The sequence below is a fragment of the Thalassophryne amazonica genome, chromosome 3 (assembly GCF_902500255.1).
Source record: "Thalassophryne amazonica chromosome 3, fThaAma1.1, whole genome shotgun sequence".
NCBI classification, from domain to species: domain Eukaryota; kingdom Metazoa; phylum Chordata; class Actinopteri; order Batrachoidiformes; family Batrachoididae; genus Thalassophryne; species Thalassophryne amazonica.
Genome location: NC_047105.1, coordinates 54421601 through 54432552, shown reverse-complemented (window position 1 = coordinate 54432552; position 10952 = coordinate 54421601). Strand labels below are relative to the sequence as shown.

Genomic DNA, 10952 nt, shown 5'->3' with positions numbered 1-10952 from the left:
TTCTATCCTAGGTCTTTTGGATCCTTTGGGATCTATGAAGCTTAAATATGAAAAAGTATCAGTAATCGATATCGGCGATACTGGGCCTGTATTTACTTGGTATCAGATCAATACCAAAAATCCCGGTATCGCCCACTTCTAGTGTTGAGCAAGTTGCCAGGAATGCCCTTTATAAGCCAGTCAGTTGCCAGGTCTGCACTTTATAAACCAGCATGCCATATTAAGCCGTTTCATTCCCTTTTTTGTGGATGGTGGGGGATCGTAATAGGACAGTGTCCTGTGGAATACAGGTGTTAGAAGTCTGTCATCAGTGTCTCTTCACAGACCCAGTCCAAGTTAAGACGGGTACTGAGGTGGACCGTGACTGTTATGTTAGGCTGCTGAGAATTTCAAAATTCCTGAATGGACGTAATAATTTGGTGGCCATTCAAATTACCGGGGTGGGCTGTGCCACCAAAGGCCACAATCTAGACCCACCCACAATGCAAGTCAACAGAAGTTGTGCAATAATTTGTTGCTCAATTCTTATTCGAAACCTGCTGTATTAAAGGGAACTCATTCACGATATATGTCAGATGTTAACTTTCATTTCTGAGAAAGACTTCACATTTCTCTCTGCCTGACCTGATAAGGTAAGATCTTGTTTTTGTTTGACTTTATGGTGAAGTTATCACACTCTTGAGTGGAAAAGAGAATTTTACATAAATTTACTTAGATTTCATGTTCTTTAACAAATCTTCAAAAATTTGGGTGATCCTGTTTCTGTTCAATAGACACTGGAGTGCGATGGCAAAGGCAGAAAAGTGCAATAAAAGCAGTCTATGAGTCAAATAATGATCTGAACAGCCGGCGTATATAGCAATATGGGAAAAGTCTGCAAAATTAAAATCTGTTCATTTACAACCAAAAATCAGAAAAAGTTGGGATGGTATGGGAAACACAGTGATTCTTACATTTACTTTGACCTCAACTTCATTGAAGCCTGTATGACTCCAACTTATTTCCTGTTTTGTGTGGTTAAGATGATTTAATTTGTGAATACACATATATATGTATATAAACATATATACATATAGAATAGTAATCGTATGCCTCACACATTATCAGTTCCTCTCACCAATGCCACCATGTAGTCTGGTGTTGCAAAAACTCATGTGTCATGACATCAGATGTGGTGTCATAATGCCAAACTCTGTATGTAACAAGGAAAATAGTTGCATTAAAGTAAAAAAAAAAAGAAAGAAAGAAAAATCTGTAGATCTACATTTTTCCACATAGAAAATTGGTCAGTAATTGATTAGGGACTCCATCTGTAACCAGACAGATAATCAAAATCGATAATGAGCTGTAAAAGTCACCTATCATTTAATGTCAAGTACACATTGAAATGATAAGATTTTTGAATGAATGTATTGTGATTGCTTCAACATTTTATAAGTATTGTGTCTGTTTCTCAGATGAGGTTCTACCTGTCTGTTGTTTTCACCATTCTGGTCATGGCTGCGGACCACACCCGTGATTGTGAACCACTTACCGAAACAGTGAGACTACCCTCAGTCAAGGTTTCCAAGGAAATCAAAGAAACTCAGATCTGTAAAGATTATTTTCTTCCCCATTCTATGACTGTCCTTCCCTCTCTGTGGTCAGTCTTTAATGTTTGTCTCACACAGTCTTCTTTTACTCAGATCCCCGATTTTCATTATAGTTTCAGATCTTTCGCTTGTTGTTGTTGATGATGATGATGATAATTACCAGGCCAAAACTAAACCAAGCTCAAACCCCAAAAGCTCAGCACCTCTGTGCAAGGACAGTAGTGCACCTTTGCACATTATAAGGATCCAGTCAGATCCATAAGTCTGCATAGTGACCATTTTTGTTATTTTGCCTCTGTGACCAAAGGTCATGACAAGATGCCTTTGGTACTATGTAGCAAGAAGGCTATTAGAGAAGTGGGACTGGTCCAGTTGACTGCATGGGTAGCTAATATCCCTTCTCTGTTATATAGTTACCATGCAAGTACCATCCTCTGATGGTACTGTAAACTTTGATCAGGGTCATTTGGGTAGTTTCTGTTCAGTTGCTGTTAAACACAGTTTGACAATAAATGGCTTCACACAACCACTAACTATGAGTAAACAAAAAAGTTTGTGTTTTATCATTTGGATTCTCTGAAAAATAGCCCAAAAAATCTACTATTCTGCCAGGGTATGTAAACTTTTGAGCATAACTGTATAACCCAAGATGTTGGGTTCATACTGGTTATAATAAAAAAGAAGTTAAATGAAATGGAATTTTCCATATCCCTCTAACATTTTCTCATCTGGGGTCCTAGGTCATAACTGCTTCTTCTTCCTCCTCTTACGGCCACTCCCGCTAGGTGCCACCACAGCAGATCAGTCGTTTCCATTTCACCCTGTCCTCTGTATATTCCTCTGTCATGCTAACCACCTAACTCATAACTGCCAAATGGGTTTTTTTGAACCCCTAAAATTAAAGTTGATTGTCTACATTTCAAGAACATCTTGATCACTGAGTGTTTCTTTCTCTTTTGCTCTGTATGCACCGCTCTGCATTTAATCATAGTGATTGATCTCTGCTCCCCTCCACAGCATGTCTTTTTCCTGGTTCTCTCCCTCAGACCCCAACCAGTCCCAGCAGAAGACTGCCCCTCCCTGAGCCTGGTTCTGCTGGAGGTTTCTTCCTGTTAAAAGGGAGTTTTTCCTTCCCACTGTCGCCAAGTGCTTGCTCACAGGGGTCGTTTTGACCTTTGGGGGTTTTTACGTATTATGGTATGGCCTTGCCTTACAATATAAAGCGCCTTGGGGCAACTGTTTGTTGTGATTTGGCGCTATATAAATAAAATTGAATTGAATTGTTTCATGTCAACTTCACTGGTGCACAGAGGCCAAATTACAGAAATTGTGCCGTTGTCCAAATTCATTGTCCAATTGACTGTAGTAATTGGACCTAGTACATTTTCAATTCAATTCAAATTATTTCATTGATATATATAGCGCCAAATCACAATAAAGCTGCCTCAAGGCACTTCACACACGTAAAGTCTAACCTTACCAATAGGTGACAGTGGTAAGGAAAAACTCCCTCTGATGATTTGAGGAAGAAACCTCAAGCAGACCAGACTCAAAGGGTGACCATCTGCTTGGCCATGCTACAGACACACTTGAAATACAATAAGAGAATTTTGTCCTGCTGAAGAGTAGATTTCAATCTGAGACATTGCTAATTGTATTTTTCCTGGATCCTGAAGCATCACTCCAAGTGTGACAATGCACAGAGCAGATAGCTGATCTCAGGTTTTTGTGCTCTCCTTCTAGCGACCGTTGCTGAAGAGCCTGCTCCATCAGCTCAGATTGCATTTCACAAGGCATTGATTGATGGCAGCACCTCGAGAAGTGATTCTCACGTCCCTCCATACACCTTTGATGACAACCCCAACCTTGAGTGGCAGTTGTTTAATGGGTCTCTTCCCAACGGAGCAGTGGGCATCTGGAACAGTTACACAAATCGCTATGACTATGTGTGCAGAGCATATGATGGTTGTGAGAGCGGATTCTACAGCAGTGACTTTGGTAAATGCTTGTTCCCAAGTTACCCTTTGTTGTTGATTACTCAGAGTTTTTACATCCTCGTAAACAAAGACGACTTTGTATTTCTGGAGTGGAAATGGGGATCAGGTGGGTCTGTTCCCCAAAACTCAATCAGGACATGTTTTTAAGCCACAGTTTTATGTTGGAAAAAATAAGTATGGTTTAGGGTTGCTTTCCTCTGGAGATTCATTCTATTTGCCATGGGTTGAAGAATATTCCAATGGTACAATCTATGGGTATAGTACATGGTATAGAAGCTCTTACCAGGCTTTGACAGTAATACAGACAAATATAAGCAGGAAATCAAAGATGTAAAGTATTTCACGGATCAAGCTAAGATCATAGGCACTCCCCCATTCGGTATTGTCAAAAACACTTTAAGCAACAGAGAATGCCATCCTGTAACTTTGACGACCACATTGTCTACATCTCAAACAAAAACAAGCAATTGGCAATTCTCTTACTCCATGACCCTTTCCATCAGCACCACTGTATCTGCTAGCATCCCTGACATCGTTGACTTTAGTGTCACCATTGGTGTAGAGCAGACTTTACAGTAACAAAGGAAATATCCCTGTCTCAAACTCAAACTACTAGCCTTGTGGTTGAAGTCACTGTGCCCCCAAACATGAGGTGCACTATTGAGATGGAAGGCAAGAAATTCACATCAATATACCTTTTCAGGCTCGCCTTGGCCGTACCTACAGCATGGTGACACAAAGTGGACCACCATAACCGGCATATATGATGGGCTTCAGGTGTCTGATTTTCAGGCTACTGCAAAGACTTGTGAACCTGTGGATGAACTTGTGTCATGTGGGAATGATATCTATGTTTCTGATCTATCCTCCTTACATCAACAATCCCCTGTTTAGTCAACGCTCTGCCATCATACAGCAAAATGAAGCACGGTGCCTTGAGACTGATCTCAAAGTCAAGTTTGTTTGTTGGGATGGTGACTATTTCACGATTACACACAGGAGTTGCTTGCTTGCTTTGCTGTTGTATCTGAAGGAATATCAGTCACCATAATCATATTCACTTCATTAAACATTCATTAATTATTCTTGTAGTAATTGTTATTATCCCCGTGACCAGATGCCGGATAAGTGGCTGAAGATGTATGTATGTATGTAACTGTTATTAGTCACTGACTTATTAAGGCTGGCATGGTGGCACAGGCGGTTAGCAGGCTTGTCTTCTAAACAGATGGTCATTGGTTCAAGGACATCTGACATCTCAGAGAGTTTTACTCATGATGATCCTCAATGTCTGCATCATGGCTACTAGACGTAGGGGGGGGGAGAGACCTCGTATTTGCAGACTATTTATCTGAATCTAATACTGCAGTCATGACAAGATAAATTGGAAAACCCAGTTGGAAAATCAAAAAAAAAAAAAAAACTAGGGTTTCCCTTGATGAACTTGTAAAACAATATGGATGCCCACAGTGACATATTCATGTTTTGTTGTCTCAACAACATAAAGTTATTACAGCTACTTGCTATGCATGAGATAGATGGAAACATGATTGTATTTCTATTTGTAGTCTTGACTCAGTGACCGTATCAGTTATTGCAGACGAATTTCAAAAACTATAACATTGGCAACTTCACAAATATGTAAAGAATGCAAACAGATACAACAGTTGGCTGAAAGGTTCTACCTCCAACATGATTATTTCAGTGACACGCAAGATATTGAATTGAAACTGGTGTGAGAGTAATCCTTGACTTCCTGACGATTGCTGCACCAAATGGTTTTGCCTGGAATTTCAGATGTGTAGAATTGCCTTCAACTCAACACATGCCCACAGTTATCGGTTAAAAAAGGTCATCTTCACATCAGTCTTACTCACTGACGTGGAGATGACGTGTTGTGAGAGACCATGGCTATAAATTCCTGAATGGTTAATGTGATATTATTGCTTTAAAAGTCTTGAATTAAAGGTGAAAGTTGAAAATATAAGTGTGTCTTGATTGTTTCATTTCAAATCCACTGTGATGGTTTACAGATGCTAAAATTAAATTGTCCTTATATTTATGGGCCTGACTGTAACTGAGAAACAGATTACACAGCCTCTTGCAAAACATGGCTTTGATTTTATGGACACAGAATAAGGAAGTACTCAATTACAACTAATTTAGAGTGTAAAGAGAAATCAGAGGCAACCACAAATAAAACATTAAAAAGCTTTATCAGCACTATGACATTCTCTTTTCTGTTTCTCGATAGAAAATAATCACGGTTCAACTGTGTTTAATTTGTTATTTTTATTATTGGATGAACAAGTTTTAGTGTCTGCAACATAAATAGCTCAGGCTAAGCAACAATCATCACTTTAGTTAAAGCCGGAGTTTTCTGCACAAGTGCTGTGATGTGCAATTTTCCAAGATGGAAGACATGGATGGTCCAACTGCACTTATTCAGAATTAGTAATATGCAATACAGATTATTTTGATCATGTTATTTTCATCTCAAACATAAATACAAACAAGGAAAGCTTTGCAGCATAAAAAGAAACCTCATGGCTTTTGTCATCATAATAAACGGAGTAAAACTGTGCACAGTCAGTGAATGACACCTGCATGCTGAATCAGCACTGACCTCAATAAAATACTTGGCAATAATAGTCACACTTTGCAGGGCCAATAATAGTTATATAGCTTCATAGTGGAGTAGAGGAGAAAAGGATTTTCTTTCACCAAAATGGATCAAATCTAGCCTTGCATCTCAGATGTACCTTCTGGCAATTTGTAGCTGAACTTTCAGGTCTTTTTAAGAAAATCTCTTCTATACCACTTCATCATGAAGCTGTATAACTGGGGATACAAAATGCAAAGCTTGCACTGTGCATAATTTCTCCAATCACAGCCACAAAGCCTAGCACTTCTTCTGGTGTCTTGGTGGCTTTCCTCACTATTCTCTTGCAGCCAGTTTGCGAGAACTTCTACTACATGCAGATTTACATAGAGTGCCATCCTGTTTGTATTTTTTCCTAATTGATGTAAATAAAGTCCAAGACATCTTCATCATTAGAGAGCCTCATCCACAATTACCACAAAAGACTCCAAGCTGTCCTTGATGTTAAAGTGGGCAACACAGTATTAAGAACAGGGGTATGTAAACTTTGATCAGATCAATTTGGGTAGTTTCTGTTTCATTATGATTTAAAAAGAGTAAACACAGTTGTTTGACATAAATGGCTTCACCCAACCACTAACCATGAGTGAAAAAAGTTTGTGTTATCACTTATTCTCTGAAAAAAACTAATATTCTGCCAGGGTATGTGAACTTTTGAGAACTACACTTCTCTGCTACTCCAGACTTCCTCATACAATACCAGAATGCTTCTCTCGGTACCCCGTCATAGGATTTCTCTAAATCCACAAATACAGAATGTAACTCCTTCTGGCCTTCTCTATGCCTCTCCATCAGTACACAAAGCAAACATTGTATCTGTAGTGCTCTTTCTCAGCATGAACCACATATTACTGCTCACAGATCTTCGGCTGTTTTCTAAGCCTACCCTCTACTACTCCTTTCCATAACTTCATGCTGTGGCTGATCAGCTTAATGCCTCTGTAGTTACTGCATCTCTGCACATCACCCTTGTTCTTAAAGTAGGAACCTGCATACTTCATCTTTACTCCTCGGGCATCATCTCACTTTCCAAGATTTTATAAAACAATTTGCTTAGAAACTTCACTGTGATCTCTATTAAACATTGCCATGCCTCCACTGGAATGTCGTCTGAACCAACTGCCTTTCGACTCCTCATAGCTGCTGCCGCAAATGCCTTGTACAGCTGTTGCCACAACCATTCGTGCACACAAGCCACCGAAAGACAGGGAATGCCCTGCACGTGCCCATTCAACCCCTCTCTCGGCAAGTGTCCGCCAAATTCCATGTGCCACACAAGAACATCTAACACCGCTCGCTGGGCACTTGGAAAAGGCGTGGCTATTCCTGCACCTGGTATGATAGTAGACAGCAGGTGATCACATTTGAGTTGTTTGTGAAAAGTGTCTAAGTGCAACACAAATGTGGCGTAACCTAGCAACACACATGGGTGTGACTGTGCCGACCCCCGCCCCCCCCAACACACATGGCTTGACAACACACACACCATGAATCCAACATTGTCAGCTGTGGCTGGGGGTCCCGGAGTCTGGTTGCTGTCCAGCGCAGTGCGCTGCAGGAACAGCAGACCACTGTGTACTGCAGCTCAAATGGTGAACACACAGTGCACATGTGTGCAGGCACTTATGCCCTCATGAGGACTGGCCACCGTCTGAGCGTGCGGCATGGTGTGAAGCCAGCTGAGCAGGCTGATTTCACTTCCGCCACGTAAATTGTAGTTTACATGACAGATAGAAAGAGTGGAAATGAAATAAAACACACAAGGGTAAAGGCATGAACTTGTGGCAAAGCGGACAATTTACTCCTCAATTGTCAAGGCAATTAGAAATCATGAATGAACATGGTATGTCGGACTTCTGACACCACCCTGGGAATTTCACCCAGGGAATTCGACAATTGAATAACTTCAACCTAAGACACACAGGTTCGTTGTAATTGAGACAGACGTGGTTCCCAAATACAAACATAATTTATTAACAACTGAAGTTCTAGTTAAAAAGACAATTTTGTAAAAAACTCATTTAAAACACCAATTATGACCACATGAGGGCGCCCTTGCATCACACAGCCCACGCAGCTGGCAGAGTTTTCCAAATGTCCAAACTGAGCATAAAGCCGCCGCAGCAAACAGGGGACATCCACTGGTCCCACGGGACGAAATCTTTCAGCAGAGGACCAGAGCAAAGCAGCAGGGCCTCCTTCCACAGCTTGGTCCAAAATCCTACATTTTAAACAAATATCTGAAAGAGGAGCTTACTTTGTGCTGTACATACCAAACCATCTGTCACAGCAATCAGCTGTAACTCAACACCACCCCAGAGCGTCAAGAGCACCACACACTCAGCAGCGCACCACCAACGACAGCCCACACAGAGGTCTCTGTACAACAAAACCACCTCCTTAAACACTCACCACTACACCTCAACAAGCCTGCAGCTGTGGCCGGCGCCTACCTGTCTTCACGGGAACATGGAAGTGAACACGTCCAAACACCTGCAGTCAGTCTCCAGAAAGAGAAAGAAGAGCACACACACTCCCTCTTATGCAACACTTACGGTTTGTGTGGACATACAGCTTCTGTCAGCTGACAGCTGACTGACCATGCATGCAAGGTGTTACATTACAACACAGACATCAGACAGATGCAGGACAAACACATAATAATACATACATAAAATAAAAATAACAGTATAAAGGAATAGAGAGTGAGCTTTTTTTTCTGTGAGCTGCCAGGGTCCGTTGACAGAGGTGGGAGTGTCCCACTGTGACATGCAGCTGTTCAGATATCTGTGCTTGCAACTCACAGCTGGGGAACACCTGTAGTGGCTTGTAGGATATGATGTTTGCATAACTACAGCGTAAAGGGCGGACGTTGGCATGCTGACCTCGCATGGGAATAAATTAAACACATAACTGTTTCAGCTGACCGCCGCGTCAGTGCACCACAAGGCTGGTGAATATTGTGCCATGCAGGAAACCACCCCACGGGACGCCACCGCGAGGCATGTGTCACTGTGGGATTTCCCTACATTGTAATAATTAAAGCACAGATCACATTTGCAGCGGATCACTGCGCAATGGACCACGTCATGCTGGCTGATGTGTTCACCAAGCAAGAGCCTGGCTTTCATGACATGGGTGCCGGCCAGCTATTTATGAGGCGAGCACATCAGGAATTCATGTAAAGCATAAAAGGGAGAACAGTAATCCACATCATTCATTACTTCCTGGTGTACGTCTAGGCAGAGGGTAGATCCGCTCTTTAAAACAGGAATTAAGTATTATAAATTGTTGGTGTTTTATGAATTTTTGCTCGCTGCTGTGTGCTTGACTTTCCACATGCTCGCACTGTGTTCGTGTGCACAAACACAAGCATGCACAAAACTGTTGCCGTGGTATTGTGCATGCCTGTCCAACCATGCGTCCCTCCCGACAGCAGGTGGAATGTTTCCGTGGTTCCACCTTTCGTTTTTGTTCCTGATTTTCTTCCTGGTTCTTCTTCTGTTTTTTCTAATTGCTTGCGTGCCTAATTTACTCTTTCCACATTATCCAGCCTTTTCTCTGTGTCATTTTCTTCATTCATCAGCTCTTCAAACATTCCCTCCCACCTTCTCACACACTCTCCGCACTTATCAGTGCTTTGTCAACTATATCCTTTAGTACCTTGGCCTGCTGTGCATCCTTCCAACTCTGTCCCTTTGTCTGGCCAATCAGTACAAGTCTTTTCTACACTTCTTACTGTTCAGTTTCTTATACAGCTCACTATATACCTTTTCCTTAGCTTTTGCCACTTCTCTTTTCACGTTAAGCCACATCTCCTTGTTCCACTGTCTACTTCATCTCTCCAACTATTCCATTTCTTTTTCTCCAACTTCTTTCTCCTTATTTTTTCCTGAACACCTTCGTTCCAACACCAAGTGTCCTTGTTTCCTTCCACTGTCCAGATGTCACATGTAGGCAGTGGTGGGCATAGATCAGATAATCCGATGACAGATAATTATCGAAGCTAATGTTTTTGCTAGCGGATTAGCTTTTCAGATAAGTTTTAAAACTTTCATTGGACCAATTATAAATCCGATAAATTAGTTCCAATAACTTTCAGTCCAATAACATTTTTTTTGCTGGTAAAGTGAGCAAAGTTTAATGGTTTAATAGATTATGGTTTAATAATTTAGTAAAGATATCAAAACTGACTGTAGTTTCTGTGCAAACTTTCCTGAAACGGTTGTTCATTTGTTTTGGCTGTGTCCCCTTGTGAAGGCATTTTTGTCAGAGACTATTTCTTCAGATGAATCCCACTGAAACTGACATGTTCTTCTACATGTTGTTGATGTATGGCTTGCATGGTAGAGTTTTAACTTGCACTTGCAGATGTAGCGACGAACTGTGTTAACTGACAATGGTTTGCTGAAGTGTTCCTGAGCCATGCGGTAAGATCCTTTACACAATGATGTTGATTTTGAATGCATTGCCGTCTGAGGGATCGAAGGTCACAAGCACTCAGTGTTGGTTTTTTGGCCTTGCCACTACATGTAGAAGTTCTCCAGATTCTCTGAATCTTCTGATTATATTATGGACTGTAGATGATGGAATCCCTAAATTCCTTGCAATTGAACATTGACAAATATTGTTCTTAAACTGTTGGACTATTTTTTCATGCAGTTGTTCACAAAGTGGTGATCCTCACCCCATCTTTGCTTG

General features: G+C 41.1%; 1 protein-coding gene across 1 annotated transcript; it reads left to right on the top strand.

Moving 5' to 3' along the window:
* Positions 1-536: 536 nt before the first annotated feature.
* LOC117507762 (natterin-4-like) lies at positions 537-3736 on the top strand. The gene is made up of 3 exons (XM_034167571.1): positions 537-632; positions 1458-1593; positions 3336-3736. Exons 2-3 carry the CDS (start codon positions 1458-1460, stop codon positions 3734-3736), a joined length of 537 nt encoding a protein of 178 aa, XP_034023462.1. The 5' UTR covers positions 537-632.
* The last annotated feature ends 7216 nt before the right edge of the window (positions 3737-10952 follow it).

Excerpts from the sequence above, each read along its gene's own strand:
- LOC117507762 (XM_034167571.1), top strand. The coding sequence starts at position 1,458 with ATGAGGTTCTACCTGTCTGTTGTTTTCACCATTCTGGTCATGGCTGCG. Across the intron at positions 1,594-3,335 it reads AATCAAAGAAACTCAGATCT|CGACCGTTGCTGAAGAGCCT; the intron begins GTAAAGATTATT and ends CTCTCCTTCTAG.